General features: G+C 62.5%; 2 protein-coding genes across 2 annotated transcripts; one reads left to right on the plus strand and one right to left on the minus strand.

Moving 5' to 3' along the window:
* The first annotated feature begins 838 nt into the window (after nucleotides 1-838).
* Nucleotides 839-8,270, plus strand: CCR6 (C-C motif chemokine receptor 6). The gene is made up of 3 exons (XM_014449676.2): nucleotides 839-936; nucleotides 6,902-6,978; nucleotides 7,076-8,270. Exons 2-3 carry the CDS (start codon nucleotides 6,970-6,972, stop codon nucleotides 8,171-8,173), a joined length of 1,107 nt encoding a protein of 368 aa, XP_014305162.1. The 5' UTR covers nucleotides 839-936; nucleotides 6,902-6,969; the 3' UTR covers nucleotides 8,174-8,270.
* Nucleotides 8,271-16,743: 8,473 nt separating this feature from the next.
* GPR31 (G protein-coupled receptor 31) lies at nucleotides 16,744-17,688 on the minus strand. Its single transcript, XM_006107683.3, has one exon. It carries the CDS (start codon nucleotides 17,686-17,688, stop codon nucleotides 16,744-16,746), a length of 945 nt encoding a protein of 314 aa, XP_006107745.1.
* Between the last annotated feature and the right edge of the window lie 74 nt (nucleotides 17,689-17,762).

A 17,762-nucleotide genomic window follows, 5' to 3' on the forward strand; every position in this document is an offset into this window, starting at 1 on the left:
CGTTAGCAAGCCCTGAGAGCAGACCGGCTCAATCCTGGGAAGTAGTTAGCCGACCGTTTAAACCCGACACAGCGGAAAGGCAGTGGCCGGAGCAGGTAAAGCAGGTTTCAGTCGGTGATTCTCGGCTGTGACACTTTGGAGTATTCGGGCGTGCTCACAGCCACACGCCTATGGTGGTGAGGCTCTCCCTCCATCGTCTTTCCCTGATGTTTATTAGAGTCCCGGCCCCCAGAGCACGGCGCCCCGAGGGGGCTCCAGCGGCTGCTCCTCCCACCTGGTGACACAGGGTGACCATGTCACTACTTTGGGTTTTGCTTAATAAGAACAAGCAAGAGTGTGTGTGTGTGTGTGTGTGTGTGTATTGCGACGTGACTGCGTGCGACATCCACGCTGCAGCGTTCTAGGCCACCGCCTCCAGGAGGGACACCTGCTGTGACACGGCGGCCGCCCTCGGGGAGCTGTGCACTCAGAGCCGCCCAGGTGCTGTCTGAGCCGCCCCGCCCGCCGCCCCCGGGCGCCCGAGGCTGGGACTGTCCCGTCTCCAGCGCAGGAGGAGGGCCGGTGTGGGGAGGGTCGGGGACCTGCTTGGGGTGCACCCAGCACCTCGGCTCAGCTCTTCCTCGCCTCCCAGGCAGCCGCCAGGTGCCCCTACTGACAGGAGACGCGGGGGGGAAGGGTGGGCCCCCCAGGCCCCCAGCTCCTGGCTCTGCCGGGAGTCACATGACTACGCTACCCCCCGGGCTGCAGATGGTTAACATCTGCATTTGGGCAAATAGGCGTTGCTTCTCAGTAGGAAGTGGTCTGTGCTCGGGCCAATGTCAGTGTCTCCCCGAGGTTCCCTCAATGACCAGGAGCCCGTCTTGTTCTCAGAGTCCGGGCGGCCGACGTGGGAGCCTGGAGTGGCCGGAACGCCCTGCGGATCGCGGCGTCGCTAAGGTAAGCGCGGCGACGAGGCCTGTCCTTCCCGACCTCCTGGCCCCCGCCTCGCCGCCCCTGGTCTGCGGGACCCGAGACTCGGAACCGCTCACTCCGGCTCCGGGTGCGGCGGCCGACCATGCGCATCGGCAAACGCCCGCGTCAGACGTGGCCTCTGGTCTCAGCGACGTCCGTCCTGTGCCCAAGGCCACGCCCGGGAGGACTGTGGAGACCCGCTCCCAAGGGTCCCGCAGGGTAGAGGTGGCGTGGGATTGAAGAAACACAAGAGACCGGGGTCAGGGGGACTGGCACAGGCACCAGCAACTTTATTTTTCACACACAGTTTTATAGCTAAGCTGCGGCTGGTCATGCTCCATAGATCACTGCTAGGGCCTGGCCTATCATGGGGAAGTAGCAGATCGTTACAGACTGGGCAAGCTTTGTCTAGTTCCATCTATGTTTGACAGTTGCCATGACAAACAGTTGCTATGACAAAATGTCTGCTTGCCTAGATCACAAGAACTGGGGTGCCAGCCAAGTTCATGTCCTTTACATGGCTTGGAGTGGGGTCAGGCCTTTCCTGGACCCCCACGGCCTCTTACAGAGGACGGCGACTGCTCCATTCGCATCTCCCTCCCCGGAGCCCGGTGGTCCGGGCCCTGCTTCTGGAGGGACGCGCGGTCTTTATTCAGCTGAGCGCAGCGTTGGCCAAGCTGACAGCTGAGCTCGGAGATGTTCGGGCGATGCAAACGGTGCCCTGTGCACCGCCAGGCACGGAGCCCGCCTGGGGGAGGGGGGTGGTGGGCATCAGAGGGAAGGGGCTCCTCAGGGAGGCTGTGGACAAGCCCATCGGTGGGCGTGTTCTGGGCTCAGTGACCCAGGAGCAGCTCTGCTCACACCCAGGTGTCCTGGTGGCACGTCGGCACCTGTGGCCGTGAAGCTACACAGTGATGACCCCGTGGGAGCCTGCAGCGTCCCCCGCGCCTGTGGGGGCAGGAGTGCAGGGGGGGGGCTCGTGCTGTGGAGATAGAGGCTACGTCCGAGCTAACGCGACTCTGAGCGGGTCACGGAGATGGTTTCTGTAAATAAAAAAGAACTTGCAAAAGCAGCATCTGAAGGAGCCAAAGGAACCAAAAGAAAAAAGAGAAAGAGCACAAGACCTCTACCCAAATCGCGGAAAACACCTTCTGGCTGCGGCCGCGCTCACTCAAAAGCAGAAGGAAGCAGCGAGTTTCAGCCCCGCCGGCCGCGGGGATCTAAAAAGGACCGCGGCGCCCAGTGCCCGGCTCAGAGGAGTCGAGAAAGCGCAGGCTCCCTGAGCACAGGCGGCGGCCCGGGGGCTCTGACCTCAGAGCCAGGTTTTAAACTGCACTCTGTTTAAGGTCTGGGGCGCCTCGCAGCCCCCCCGGAGGCCCTCTGGGCACGAAGTGGTGGGGATGGCAGGAGCCCCCAGTCTCTCGGAGGGGGTGGTGTCCCGGCTACAAGGCGGTGCCCTGTCCACCTCAGGGGGGGTGCGAGGTTAGAGACCATGGTGTAGAGCAGTGGTTCCCAGTGTCCAGGATGTACTTAGAACTTATGCACACACGCATGCACACGCATGCACACACGGGCACACATGGGACATGCACAATACACACGAACACATGCACACTGCACATGCAGGCATCGATTTATGTACAACACACATGCACATAACTCATTTTCCAGTCTTGTCCCTTGCCCTGCAGGCTTCACCATTTATGAAAATAAGCACAGATTTTAAGTCTCTGCTTTGGTTTAATTTTAACGAACTTAACCTTGTGACTAGATTTGTGTAAGTTGAACTGTTAACAGTTTTCCTTGCTGGTCGTGTCTCGATGCTGTTACGCACGATGCTTTCCCACGTTAACTGTCTTGGGTAAGTCTGCCCTGGCCAGTGGCCCAACGATGGGAGGGCCCGTCGGCCTCCCCGCCTCTCCAGCCTCCTCTGCTCTGGGATCTCGCTGCCCCTCCCCGGGCCCCACCGGGACCGGCCACTTCTCCCTGTGGGCTCGCTGTCTGCTGGCCGATACCGGCTGCCCACCTGTCCTGGTCACCTGATGCGGCCAGAGACGCCCAAAGCCTCCGCGTCAAAGCAGTGGTTTCTGAGGAGGCCCGGAGGCCTCTGCGATGTGTGTGGGCCTGTGGGTGTGGGAGGCCGGCGCCGCCTGGCTCTCCGGGAGCTGCTGTGGCCGCCATCCCCTCCATGGCTCCAGGCCTGGCTCTGTTTTTTTGTTTTTGTTTTTTAAAATATATTTTATTGATTTTTTACAGAGAGGAAGGGAGAGGGATAGAGAGTTAGAAACATCGATGAGAGAGAAACATCGATCAGCTGCCTCCTGCACACCTCCTACTGGGGATGTGCCTGCAACCAAGGTACATGCCCTTAACCGGAATCGAACCCGGGACCCTTCAGTCTGCAGGCCAACGCTCTATCCACTGAGCCACACCGGTCAGGGCCGACGCTCCGGTTTTTAGGGAACGTCCTTTCGCTGCTAGTGCCTGAGATGTTGTGTTTTGCTCGTGCTGCCTAACAAAGCGGGACCAGGAAGCCACCTTGTTTTATTGCAGAATGTAAGTCACTATTGTAATATAGTAAATGTGCTCTAAGCAACACCAGGTGTTTCTCCAAGTAACACTTTCCATGTTGGCAGCACAATCTCTGCGACGTTGAATCGAAGGGCAGAGGCCCGGCCGCCGGCCTGCATTTCGCTCGGGCGCTGCGTGGACACGCTCTCCAGCCCGACCTGCAGGCCCAGGAAGGGCCAGTGTGGCCCGTGTGCTGGAAGGAACAGCCGCCCCTCCGAGAGGCGTCCCTCCGCGACGCTGGTCCCTGGGTGCGCCCGCGAGGGGGCGGTGGGTCAGGAGTGAGCTGCGTCCGTGCGTTTGGGAGCCGCGGGTGCAGCAGGGGAGGGACCCGCGGGAGGCCAGCTGCTGCCTGAGTGCCGGCACCTGTGCTCCTGGCGTGGCCCCGAGTGGGTCCTGAGCAGCCCCGTCCGGCTGTCCTGGTCCGGCTGTCCTGGTCCGGCTGTCCCGTGTCCCGGCAGTGCTGGGTGGGGAGGGAGGGGTCTTGAGCACGGCTCTCAGGGCACTGGCCTCGGCTCTGCTAAACGTCCAGGAGGAGGTGCCCTCAGCGTTTCCCAAACTCACCTACCCCAGGGCACCCCTCCCCCTGGGCCACAATCTTCAGGACAGAAACGGTGTTTCTCCGAAGAGCTGGGCTGGGCGGTTCACGTGAGCAGGCGTGTGCAGGCCTCCTGACGTGTCGTGGTGGCTGTGTCACCCACACCGCTTCCCTGAAATGATCCACGTGATGTTTGTGGTGACACGGTGGCCGGGCCGGTGAATCACCTCCAGCAGCGGCGGGTGCCGGGAACACACGTGGATGGGCTGCGGTCTGGGTGCGAGACTCTCAGCCACATGGGCGGACTCGGCGTTGTCCGCAGGTGTGTGCCCTTTGAACCCCGCGGGTCCGAACACCATCCCCAAGCAGCACGGAATCACACGCCAGGGTCCCTGTGATGAAGCCTGAAATTCTAATCAAAGCAGGAATCAGAGGGGATTGAACAGTGCCTCTCAGGCAGGCAATCCAGCACAGACACCCTCACTTCGGAGCGCCGGCCAGCAGCTCCCGCGGCCCCGCCTCCCGCAGGCGCCCCCCCGCCCCCCGCCCTGCCCCGGAGCCGCGATGGGGAGGCGGCCACAGCTGCCTGCAGGTGCCAGCTCCCGGCAACGGGAGGGAGGGGTGAGGCCACCCATCGAGCGTGCGAGGGACAGAGTGGGGGTCACCTCACAGGGGCACGCGCGCAGGAACCCGTCAGGGGAGCTGTGGGTCATACTGGCTCCCTCCTCACACGCGGGACACACTCTGGCCTGCAGGTGAGGACGGATCGGCAGGTGGGACCCGTGTCCCTGCCAGCGCACCCGCCACCTGCCTCTACCGTGTCTCCCTCCTCCTGACCTTTCCCGGCCACACGGCCAGGGGCTCGGCGAGAGGATGAGAATGAGTGAGTGGCAGGGAGAACTCCAGGCCCGGGGTTGGGGGGGGGGGGGCGGAGAGGGGGGCGTGAGCGAGAGGAAGGCAGGATGAGGACACAGCGAAAGGCGGAGGATGGGCGTGAAGGAGCAAAGCCCTTCCTCCCGGCTTTGTCTCAGGTGGAGGCCCCTTCACTCTCAGCCCCACCCTCACTCACCTCCCGGTGGATCTCTGGAGCCAGGCTCTGCGCAGCGCCCCCTCCTGGCTTCCCCAGCACCTTGCAGCTCGGTGAGAGCTCTAACAGGTTGGTGGGGGGCTGGTGGCGGACACTCAGTGCCCTGAGCCCACTTCCCGCAGGCGTGCCCCTCCCTGTCGCCCTCGCTGCGTTCCCCACCACCCGAGCGGGTCTGTCCACGAGCCTTTTAGAATCCTGCCCTCTGAACCTCCTCCACGTGCCAGTTCTGAGGGTCGCGCCATGTCTGCCTGGCAGATGAGTGGCTGTTAAGAAGTGTGGGCATTGGAGGTACACACACACACACACACACACACACACACACACACACTCTCTCTAGAGGCTCGGTGGACGAAATCCGTGCACTTGGTGGGGGATCCCTCAGCCTGGTCTGCGCCCTCTGGCAGACCAGGAGCCTTCAGCTGGACTCCTTAGTGTTGCTGTGGAGGCGGGAGAGGCTCCTGCATTGAGCGTCTGCCCCCTGGTGGTCAGTGCACGTCATAGCAAGCAGTTGAGTGGCCTTAGCATATCATTAGCATATTACACTTTGATTGGTTGAACAGCCAACCAAACGACCAGACACTTAGCATATTAGGCTTTTAGTATCACTCAACTGCTGGCTATGATGTGCACTGACCACCAGGGGGCAGACGCTCTGGTAGGTGAGCTTGCTGCTGTGGTCCAGCCAATCGGGACTGAGCTAGACGGGCCAGACATGCCCTGGAGCCCTCCCACGGCCCCTCTCCGGCTGGCCAACCTCCCACGTCCCTCCTTGGCCTGGATGGTGCACCGGTGGGGTCCCACGGCCTGGCCTGTGCCCTCTCGCAATCCTGGACCACTTGGGGGATCCTGCATCCCACAGACCAGGCCGCAGGACCCCACTGGTGCATGAATTCGTGCCCTGGGCCTCTAGTGTAGGATATACGTATTCCTGCTGCCTTTCCCGGCCACGCAGGCTTGTCAGCATATCCTGAGGATGGCCCTCACGTTCAGAGTTTAAAGAAACCCCATGGCTGGCTCTCACGTGCGGCTCGTGAGCACCCTGAGCTGCGCCGTAAGCGCCTTGCAGGCTAGCCTTGCGAGCTGTCAGCTTTCGGACGACTCCTTTGCACAAAGCTGGTCAGGAGGCCTGGCTGCCTGGCTTCCGCTGGGTTTGGCCTGAGGGTTTGGTGCAGATCAGAGTCTGCGGTTTGCTGGCGTCTCCCCTGTTCACCCTGTGGATCAGGAACCGGCAGGTTGCAGCCCACGGGTCACGTCTGGGCCAGTCCACCCGTGCGTGTGATTGTCCACGACCACTTCCAAGTCGTGTGGCAGAGCCCGGCCGGCGTGGCTCAGGGGTTGAGCGTGGACCCATGAACCAAGAGGTCACAGTTCGATTCCCGGTCAGAGCACATGCCCCGGTTTCCGGCTCAATCCCCAGTGCGGGGTGGGGTGGGGGGGGCGTGCAGGAGGCAGCCAGTCCATGATTCTCTCCCCACTGATGTTTCTATCTCTCTCTCCCTCTCCCGTCTTCTCTTTCTAAAAAAGTAAATAAAAACCTATTTAAAAAAAAAGTAGTGTGGCTGAGACCCTGTGACCTGCCGAGCCTGAGACTCCTGTCTGGCCTCCCAGGAGGGGTGCTGCCCCCTGCTGGTGTGTTTGTGTGGCGCACCTGTGTGCCCTCCTGTCCTGGCAGGGCGGGCGGGCCATGCCCTGGACTGTCTGGCCCTCCCAGGATACTTGTCTTAACCCCCGTGTCTTTTGCTTCCTTTCCTGCCCAGGGTCCCTCCTCTCCTGTCACCCCCGTGGGCGGGCCCACAGCTCTGCCGGAACCGGAACCGGCGGCACCATGAATGAGGTGAGTGTCCCCGGGTGTTGGCTGGGAGCGCACGTTCGCTTCACTGTGGCTCCTTGTTAATTGCCCGGCAGCTGACTCTCCCTCCGCCCGTTCCCAGGAGTCAGGGAGCTACCTGGACGCCTACGAGGACTATAACGCCACAGCGGACTACGGGACGGACCTCCCCGTCCTGTGCGTCCTGAAGGACGTCCGCGACTTCTCCCGGCTCTTCGTGCCCATCACCTACTCCCTGATCTGCGTCTTCGGCCTCCTGGGCAACGTCTTGGTGGTGCTCACCTTCGCGTTCTACAAGAAGGCCAAGTCCATGACCGACGTGTACCTCCTGAACATGGCCCTGGCGGACATCCTGTTCGTCCTGACCCTGCCCTTCTGGGCGGTGACGCACGCCACGGGCCAGTGGGTCTTCAGCAGCGCCCTGTGCAAGCTGGTGCGCGGCGTCTACGCCGTCAACTTCCACTGCGGCATGCTGCTGCTGGCCTGCATCAGCCTGGACCGCTACGTGGCCATCGTGCAGGCCACGCGGTCCTTCCGCCTGCGCGCCAGGATGCGGGCGCACCACCGCGCCATTCTGCCTGGCCGTGTGTGGGCGCTGTCCGTCCTCATCTCCATCGGGACCTTCATCTTCCACCGGAAGTACCGGCTGCAGGACCGGGAGGTGTGCGAGCCCCGGTACCTGGAGGTCTCGGAGCCCCTCCGCTGGAAGCTGCTGCTGCTGGGCCTGCAGCTGCTGTCGGGCTTCTTCATGCCCCTGCTGTTCATGACGCTCTGCTACCTGTCCATCGTCAGGACCCTGCTGCAGGCCCAGAACTCCAAGCGGCACAAGGCCATCCGCGTGATCGTGGCCGTGGTCCTCGTGTTCCTGGCCTGTCAGGTCCCGCACAACGTGGTGCTGCTGGTGACGGCCGTGAACCTGGGCAGGGTGGGCCGGTCCTGCCAGGCCGAGAAGGCGCTGGGCTACCTGGAGACGGGCACCGAGGTGCTGGCCTTTCTGCACTGCTGCCTCAACCCCGTGCTCTACGCCTTCGTGGGCCAGAAGTTCCGCAGCTACTTCCTGAAGATCGCCAAGGACCTGCTGTGCGTGGGGCGGCGGCGCGCACCCGGCCAGGCCTGCGCCCGGCTGCACTCGGAGGCCTTCTCCTCCCGGCAGATCAGCGAGACCGCGGACAACGACAACCCGTCCTCCTTCACCATGTGACCCGCCCCGGGCGCCGCGTGCCGCGCTCACGGTCCGAGAGGACTCCGGGAGTGTGTGCGGTGTCTTCCCCGGGGACCGGGACCGCGGTGGCCTTGGGCTGTGGACACTGGGGGGGTGGGGGGGCTCATGCAGGTAGCGGTTTCCAAATTTCCTCCACCAGAAACTCTGATCCTGCCGCCTCTGCCGGCCGGCACCCCAGGAGGCAGGCTCCGGACCGCGCGGCATCTCAGGGAAGGGCTGACCAACGGGAGCGTCCTGGGAAATATTCATGAACCGGCCCTAGGCCACCACTCCTTCAGTCAGAGCAAAACAATCACACGGTTTGAAAAAGCCAAGACAGAAAAACAAAAATGAATAAAAGCCCTCGTGCCACGCATTCCGGTCAAACACTCCATCCAGCCGATGCCCGCCGGGCGCCAGGGAGGCCCGAGCGGCAGCGACGCCCTGGACGGGGTGGGCCGAGGGCGGGCCGAGCTGTGTGGGGGCAGCAGGGGAATCGCTGCGGACAGACGGGCGGACAAGGCACTGGGCTGGCACCAGAGACGCCGTCACACGGATCGGGCGCCTCGGGCTGTGAGGGGCACGGGAAAGCGGGCGTTCGCTGTGCTTCCCTGGAAGTGGCCCCGCTGGGAGCCGCCAGCCGGTCCGGGGCCGGGCCTACGGCCGAGGTCCGCGCACAGAGGGCGTCCTAAGTACCGTTTAGAGGTCAGAGTGCAACGGAGGGGCAGTGCCGCTTACAGTGTGAGGTGTTAAATTTTTAAAAAATAAAAATGCTTAAAAACCAAGGACTCTGCTGAGGAAATACGCAGGGACCCCGTCCCCTTTGGGGTGGGAACGGGCCATGAGGAGGCTCCGTCGCTCGCAGGCCCAGCGCCTCCGGGCTCTGCCGTGGACTCTGGGGGGTTTTCCCGAGTCGGCGGTCCACTAGGAATCAGGTTCCCTCCACTCTCTCAACTTCTAGAAAGTTCCTGGAACTTGTGTTTGGAAGGGCCGTGCACAGGTGGGAGCACAATCGGAGAAAGCTCAGCACGTCCCGAAAGACAGACGTGCTGGGGACACGCTGACCGAGGGCCGGAGGAGGGCGCGGTGCGGACGGGCGTGTCCTCTAAGCGTCCTCTCGCTCTCACGGGCGTTACCTGCGTCTCTGTGTGAGATTCAAAGTGACGTCTCAGGAGTTGAGTCTGCATTTCATTAAAAAAAATTTTTTTAAGCCACTAGTTTTTAAAAAAAATTAAAATTGATTTCAGAGAAGAAGGGAGAGAGATATAGAAACATCAACGATGAGAGAGAATCACTGATCGGCTGCCTCCTGCACGCCCCCTGCTGGGGATGGAGCCCACAACCTGGGCCTGTGCCCTGACCCGGATCAAACCATCACCTCCTGGTTCACAGGTCGACGCTCAACCACGGAGCCACGCCGGCCGGCTTGAAGTTTGCATTTAGAACATGGCGTTGGCTTTGCAAAATGAAACTGGTTTGTGTGTGAAGTAGAGACGGTCTTGCAGCCTCGGTGTTCCGTTGGCAGTTGCCTCCGGATATCAAAGCGGAGGAGAGGCCCCCAGCAGCCTCTTTCAGGTGCCTGGACAGGACCCCCCGTGGCACGGAGACGCCGGGCGCCTGGCACTTGGAAATGGCACCTCTGTGTGATCGGAGTCCCCGAGGAGGAGGCTCCCCTCTCTAAGCCGCTGCCCTTCCCCTCAGCCGCATGAATAAAGATGTTTCCAAATGCCCCGAGTGCTTTGCCTCACCGAGTAGCGTCTGTGTCCCTGCTGCGCGGGCATCAGGTAGGTCAGGCCCATCCACAGCGTTTGGCGACATCCTGCACCCACTCCCACGGGCACGAGCGGCGTGGGGCTCCTCCCACAGGAAATGCTCGGGGTTGGCCCCTGCCAGTCCTCTGTCCTCCCTCCACCGACTTCCAGGCTCCGCGTCTGCCTTCGTCTCTGCTCTGCGCTCGGCACCGGCTTCGGCCTCGTTCGAGGAATGGCCATCGGCACCTGTGAGAACACACTCGTCGGGAGGGCGTCACACCTCGGCCTGTCGTTAGTGGAGTAACCGCACACACGCACACTCATGGCGTCACACGCGTGTGAGCAATCACGTCTGTCTGTGTGACCAGGGCAGTTTTCTTGTTCCTGCTACAAAGTGGCTCAGAGGGTCCCCATCGGTTCTTTCTGGACAAAGGAGACTTTTCGCCCACAAACCTCAGCGGGGGTGGGAATGCAGGCAGGAGTGTTACCTTGTCAGCTGCGCACCTCGACCAGAGGCACGAGGTATCGTGCAAACTGCCCGCCCATTGGCTCCTGAGGCCGGACAGGCTGGTGTGCAAGTGAGGCCTGAAAGGTCCATTTTCAGATCCTAAAAATGTGTGGGGATGTGTGCGCATCCCAGGCGTCCGTGGGCATCGGCACAGAGACCCTGGCCATGGACACGCGTGTGGGCTTCAGTGCCCGGCGCACCCTTCGCTGGGGCTGCCGGGACGAGAGGCTGGGGTCCGAGACTGGGCCTGGGCAGGTGGGTGTCGCCGGGGTCCAAGACGGCTCCCCTCCGGGGCCTCACACAGCCACAGCCGGCCATCTGTGCTCCCAAATCCCGTCTCCTCCCCTTGAGGACCCAGGCGGGCTGGGTTAGGGCGACCCCACAGACCTCACCCGCCTTAATCTCCCTTTACCGCCCGTTTCCAACGCAGTCACTTTCTCAGAAACAGCGGGCCGTCAGCGCGGGCATCGGCACACGCCCTGTGCCCTGTGCCCTTTGCCCTGTGCCCTTCGTCCGTGTGGGATAAGGCGGCAGCGGCATCTCTCCTGCCCCCCGGCCTCTCTGCTGCCTCAGGGTCAGGCGAGCCATCCAGACAGTCAGCAGGGGGCTGGGCCCCAGGCCGACCTCAGGGGCCCAGCGGGCTGCCTGGCTCCTGCCTCACGGAGGGACGCTTTCGCCGGGTACCCTGCGTCCTCGTGCCCAGAGCAGCGGGAGTCCCCCGGGCGCGGGAGGGGAAGGCGGGTGCCACACCCCGAGCCTCGGGGAGAACGGAGGCTGAGGGTCTCAGGAGCCGGTTCAGCTGCACTAAACGCGTGAGAACACGAAGCCGCCAGGGTCTCCGCTGAGGCGTCTGGACGAGGCCAGAGGAGGGCCAGGGAGACAGGTCAGCCTGATGGTCCCCCAGAGCCCTGACCGGCGCTGTGGCGGGGCCCCTCCCCCCGACTCGCCGGGCACCCACAGTCCCCGGACCCCGTCTGTCCGAGTTTTCAGACGACATTTGGAATTAGAGTCAATGTTTTATTTTATTTATTATTTTAATATATTTTATTGATTTCAGAAGAAGGGAGAGGGAGAGAGAGATAGAAACATCCGGATGAGAGAGAATCAGTGATCGGCTGCCTCCTGCTCACCCCACACGGGATGGAGCCTGAAACCTGGGCACGTGCCTGACCAGGAATCGAACCCTGACCTCCTGGTTCATAGGTCGACACTCAACCACGGAGCCACCTGACCAGCCAGAGCCAGTATTTTTTTAAAAATATGTTTTATTGATTTTTTACAGAGAGGAAGGGAGAGGGATATAGAGTTAGAAACATCGATGAGAGAGAAACATCCACCAGCTGCCTCCTGCACCCCTCCTACTGGGGATGTGCCCGCAACTCAGGTACATGCCCTTGACCGGAATCGAACCTGGGACCTTACAGTCCACAGGCTGATGCTCTATCCACTGAGCTAAACTGGTCAGGGCCAGAGCCAGTGTTTTATAAGCTTCAGCTTCTGCTGGTTTGGGAGACTGACTGGGTTCTTGAATTCAAGGTGACGTTTGGGGTCCTTGTCCTGAACCTGTTAGGGAGACGAGGCGGCGGGCGTCCCGCTAACAGTGCAGGCATCACTGGGGACCTCAGTCCTCTCTTCCGGAGCCGCAGCTGGGAAGGTGACGGCCTGCGGGCCCACCTGCCTCCTCGACGGGGCGCAGCTGCCCTCTGCTGGCCGCAGGCCGCACCCGCAGGAGTGCGCCCTCAGCCACACGTCTCCCCAGTCCCACGTGACAAAGTGGCCGGGGTCGCAGTGCGAGAACTTCAATAGAATCTTCGACTGTGTCCTCTGGAAATTGGAATAAAATCCTTAGAGTAATTAAGTTCAAAAATCGGACTGCAATTCACTCTCATTGCCTTTAATACTCACCTAACAGGAGGTCGGCTCCATCGTGGCTTTTGTCGTGTGACTACCTGTGTTTTTGTGTGTTTGCTTCTGTGTTTGTTCTGGTTACAGCACATGCGTGTTTTCACGAATGTATTATATATGATTTGGGAAATAAGGTCTCTCTCTATATTTTTAGCGTGCCTATTTTAGGACAATTTTAAGGGCATGATAACTAATAAAGAAGAGATTTTACTTTAAAAGATGAGATATAATTGCCCGGCCAGTGTGGCTCAGTGGTTGAGCATCGTCCCATAAACCATGAGGTCAGGGTTCCATTCCCGGTCAGGACACAGGCTTGGGTTGCAGGCTTGATCCCCAGTGTGTGTCGTGCAGGAGGCAGCTGATCCATGATTCCCCCTCATCATTGATGTTTTTTTCCTCTCTCTCTCTCTCTCTCTCTCTCTCTCTCTCCCTCTCCCTTCCTTGCTCTAAAATCAATAAAAACGTATTTAAAAAAATAAAAGATGAGATAAATCTACTCACCAGGAACTTTATGAAGCCCTAAAGCAGCGGTTCTCAACCTGTGGGTCGCGACCCCTTTGGGGGTCAAACGACCCTTTCACAGGGGTCGCCTAAGACCATCGGAAAACACATATATAATTACATATTGTTTTTGTGATTAATCACTATGCTTTAATTATGTTCCATTTGTCACAATGAAATTGGGGGTCACCACAACATGAGGAACTGTATTAAAGGGTCACGGCATTAGGAAGGTTGAGAACCACTGCTCTAAAGGGAAGGCATCTCCTCTCTCTAACTTTCTAAATTCTGGGTCTATGGGAGCTTGTCTCCCTGATGGTGAGGACGACGGAGGGGCTGTGGGTGTGGGCGAGTCAGGTTCGTGGGGAATCGTTACTGCTTCTGGTCTGGGCGGTGTGACGGATGGGGGTGGGGGTGGAGACACCTGCCGAGGCCAACAGCCCATTGGGTGCGGACACTCGGGAGTGTGGCCTTTCTGTTGGGGAAAGCCTTCTCCAGGAGCTCGGTCAGCGACGGCCCTGCCTCCCACTGACTCCTGTCCAACCAGCAACTGCACATGGCCCTGGACCCAGGCAGTGCCAGAGGGCTGCAGATGGGCCAGGATTGGGCGGTGCCGCGGGCTGGGAAGGGCTGGGATCCGGGTGGTGCTGAGGGCTGAGGCTCAGGGGTTGGGCGGTGCCGAGGGCTGGGATGGGCCGGGATCTGGGGGGTGCTGAGGGCTGGGAAGGGCTGGGACCCAGGCGGTGCCAAGGGCTGGGGCTCAGGGTTTGGGCCTGGCACCTGCTGTCCAGAGGGCACCCGGCACTAACGAGGCTGAGGCTCGCTCGGGAGGCAGAGCTGTGGTCGGAGGCCCGTCGTGCACCGTCCGCCTCACTTCCCTTTTGAGTCATGTCCTTGCTCAGAGGAAATCATTCGGACGAGGGTGAGCGTCTCCTTCCGCCGCCTGTTTAAGGAGGAAGTGTCTGGGCGCAGAGCTGCAGGCGTCCGAGGGCGTGGGAACCAGGCACCAAAGACCCCCTCAGACGGGCACTCGCGGGCCTGGCCCTCATGTCTGAGCTCTGGTCCCACCGCACACACGTGTGGAATTAAACTTGATGGGACAGAATCCTTACGAAGGTCTCGAAGGGTTTGCAGGAGAAAACACAGTCACAGACACTCGTGGAGCAGATTTCTCCCCACCCAGCTCGCCGGCTCCCCATCCGGCTCCCCGGCTCCCCGTCCGGCTCCCGGGCTCCCCGTCCGGCTCTCGGGCTCCCCGTCCGGCTCTCGGGCTCCCCATCCGGCTCCCGGGCTCCCCGTCCGGCTCCCGGGCTCCCCATCCAGCTCACGGGCTCCCCATCCAGCTCCCAGGCTCCCCACCAGGCTCTGCGCGGAGGCTGCGCAGGGAAAAGTAGGTCCCCAAAGAGCCCCCGTCCGGCCGGGCCGTCAGCAAAGATACGAGCACACGCCGGTCACTTGCAGCAGCAGAGAGACAGCCGCTGGCTGCGTCCGATGGGCAGGCGCTGTGCTCAGCCCACCGGTCGGTACCGTGTTCAGTCCCACACGCTCCCCGCTGGTCTGCATCACCCCCGTGTCACGGTAGAGGATAGTCCGAGAGGTGTGGTGATGTGTTCCGGGTCACGGAGCTGGGAAGGGACAGAGCAGGGCGTGGACCCCAAGGCCCCGACTCGGCCACTGACCCGGCCTCGGCCCTGGCTGCACGTGGACAGTCAGGAGGCAACTCCAGGCCCCGAGTTGGAACCCGGTTGGCTGAGGCCCGTGTTTTCTAGAAGCTGCTGGTCCCCACCGGCCGCGCTGAGCTGGCCCAGGGCCGGGCAGGAGGAGGGCCGCCAGCTCTGCCCACGAAACCGGCAGCAAGACCCTGAGAGGCAGCCGCACTGGGCTGTGACTTCCCCATTTGCCGGCTGACATGTGAGCTGTGGGGGGGGGGGGGGGCAGCTGCAGCCTCCTGGGGTCACGGGAGGGCGGAGGGACCGTGTCTGGGAGGCACCTGTGTCTGGGCGGCTCTGCCCACCTGGGCCGAGTGGGCAGCTGTGGGGTCAGACGGCCTGTGACCTCGGGGTGGAGTCCCTGTGGGGAGAGCCATGGCCTTGGTGTCCCTGGGCAGGGAAGCGGTTAGGAAACGTCACCGGAGAGACGACCGGGTAACCCAGGAAAGAAGCCTGTGTGGATGGAGCGTCGGCTGCGGACAGAAGGGTCCCGGGTTCGATTCCCGGTCAAGGCTCGGGTTGCAGGCTCGATCCCCAGTAGGGAGCGTGCAGGAGGCGGCTGATCCATGATTCTCTCTCAGCATGGATGTTTCTCTCTCCCCCCCTCTCCCTCCCGCTTCCTCTCTGAAACCAATAAAAATGTACGTCCTTTTAAATTGCCCGAGGGGAGTTTAGGGACGTGGGGATGTCAAAGTGAAAGGGCGGCTTTTCCAGGCAGCACCTGAGGCTGCAGAGCGGGGAGCTCCGGGGGGACCAGGGGCGGTGCTTTCAGCGAAAGGGAGCACAGGCCGAGGACGGCCCCTCGGGGGGGTGGGTGGGGGGGTGGGGGGTACCGGCCTTTCCGTCTGCGCCGCTCGCACTCCCCTCAGCCCTGAGAGTCTGTGGTCCTGGGAGGGAGGAGCCAGGGCAGCCTTGGGGCGCTGCTGTGGGAACCAGGCCCCGGGACCCTGAGCCCAATCTTCTCCGGGGTCAGGTGTCAAGGTCAGGTCTGATCAGGACCCCCCTTCCCCCCCTTCCCCCCTCCCCGTGGGCAGGCAGGTCCGAGTGGCAGTGGTTGTGCCATTTCTATTGCCCAACGCCGTGCGTTCCAGCCTTAAATGTTACACAGTCACGGGACCACCCTCTCTGTGGGCAACGCAGGCCTGGCTCCTGGGAGGCGGCCAGGTGAGTGCTGCCAGGTGTGGCCGCGGGGACCCCATCATTACAAAGCAGCCCTTGCGCCTCCTCTGAGCACATGGCCGAGTCCCTGTGGGGACCCCACGTCCAGGTTTGAGCAGGGAATGAGGTGAGGGGTCAGGAAGGCGACCCTCACACCTTTTCGTCGCCGTCATGAGCTACACGTTAGGGCCGTCCTTTGAGAGGAGTGACGAGCGGCAATGCGGCCGCTGCCCGCGTGGCCAGTGCTGGGTGCAGCCGCCCACCTTCCCTGCAGGCCCCCAGGCGCCCTCTGCCCCGTCCTGTGCGGCATCGAGTGGGATCCCCCTTCACAGCCCTGGCCCCTCAGCCCGGCTTCCTCCCGGGGCCCCCAGCACCGTGGCTTCACAGCCGGGGACACGCGGAGGGTTAAAGGCATTTGCAAATTCAAATTTAGAACACTGTTCCCGAGGGATTGCGAGACATTTACTGAGAAAGTGTTTGTTACAATGACCAGGGCGCTGCGCCGTCTCTGACGTAACGGACAGTCTGTGCAAACAAAGCAAAGAGCATGAACCTGGACCGACCGGTGGCCAGCCCGCTGGGTGCAGACCCCCCACCCCAGCCCTCCGTGGGCCGCCAGTCCACCAGCCCCGGTGTCCGAGCAGCAGGCGGGAAGCGCACACACGTGCATTTACCAACAAGCCAAGGAGAGGAGCATGACTCACGGAGAAGAGATAGCGTGAGAATGACAGGGCCTCCGGCTCCTCCCCCACGGGGTCCGCCCTGGATGGCCCTGAGGGGCTGCGGTGTGGCCATGTCACGGCAGCCGCACTCATGTGGACCGGGAGGCCCCGCGTCCTGTCTGGATCTGCGGCTGTTTCGTGCAGCAGCCGAAGAAAGTGCTGGCGAACAAGGTGAAGAATGACGTCCGTTTTGCTGACGACTGTGGTCTCTCCTTGCAGCGCAGTCTTGAGGTTTCTCTTTGTCCGGATCCTGACAAAGGTCTCGGGGCTCCCAGGAGCCAGGGCAGGGTTCCCAGGAGCCTGGGGCGGGCCGTGCTCAGGAGTCCGAGTCCCTGAGGTCGCAGCTTGGGGCCTGGGTGCCCGGCCCTCGGCCCCGGAGGCTGAGGAAGACCTTGCGGTAGGAGTGGCGGAACGCGGGGTTCGAGAAGCAGTACACCACGGGGTTCAGCACGCTCTGCAGCCCAGTCAGGCTGCTGGCCACGTCGGCCGCGAGCACCAGGGCCCGGCGGGCCCCGCAGCCGCCCGCGCCCCGGCACACGGCCAGCGCCACGTGGGCCAGGAAGCTGGGCAGGAAGCAGAGCACAAACAGCGCCACGACGGCGGCCAGCAGCGCCCGGGCCCGCTGCAGCTTGGGCTGCTTGCCGGGCGCCCGGAGCCGCCTCCGCAGGGCCCGGATGATCGCCGCGTTGCAGAACAGGACGAGGCCGAAGGGCAGGATGAACTGGGCGAAGGACAGCGCCTCCTGCCAGGCGCGGCCGGAGGGGCCGCCCGTGCTGGGGTCCGACGCCGGGCACTCGGCCTCGGGCACGAGCAGGCTCTGGTGGTTGAGCGCGGCCATCAGGAGCCAGACCAGGCCCGAGACCCCCCAGGCCGCCCGAGGGGACAGGAGGTTGACCCTGAGCAGCGGGTGGACCACTCGGAAGTAGCGGTCCACGGCCACCGCCGTGAGGAAGGCCACGCCCGCCCCGCGGCCCAGGGGCCACAGGAAGAACAGGGCGCGGCAGGGCGCGGGGCCGAGGCCGCAGGTCTTGTGCCGCAGGAAGAAGGCGGCCAGGAAGGGCAGGCAGAGGGTCAGCAGCAGGTCGGCCAGGACCAGGCTGAGCAGGTAGACGGCGGGCGGCTTCCACACCTTCAGGCGGAAGAGGAGCGTCCACAGGGCCACGGCGTTGCCCAGCAGGCCCAGCCCGCACTCCAGCGCCAGCAGCGAGGCCACCGCCGCCTCCGCCCCCACGCTGTGCTCCGAGCAGTTAGCTGGCGGCATGGCCCGGCTCCCAGCGAGCGGACAGTCCGCCCGCGGGGATGCTCTCGCCCAAGGGGAAGGGAAGCCTCTCCTGC

This window comes from Myotis lucifugus, unplaced genomic scaffold (assembly GCF_000147115.1).
Source record: "Myotis lucifugus unplaced genomic scaffold, Myoluc2.0 scaffold_1346, whole genome shotgun sequence".
NCBI lineage: Eukaryota > Metazoa > Chordata > Mammalia > Chiroptera > Vespertilionidae > Myotis > Myotis lucifugus.

Coding starts and splice junctions, on each gene's coding strand:
- GPR31 (XM_006107683.3), bottom strand. CDS start 17,688: ATGCCGCCAGCTAACTGCTCGGAGCACAGCGTGGGGGCGGAGGCGGCG.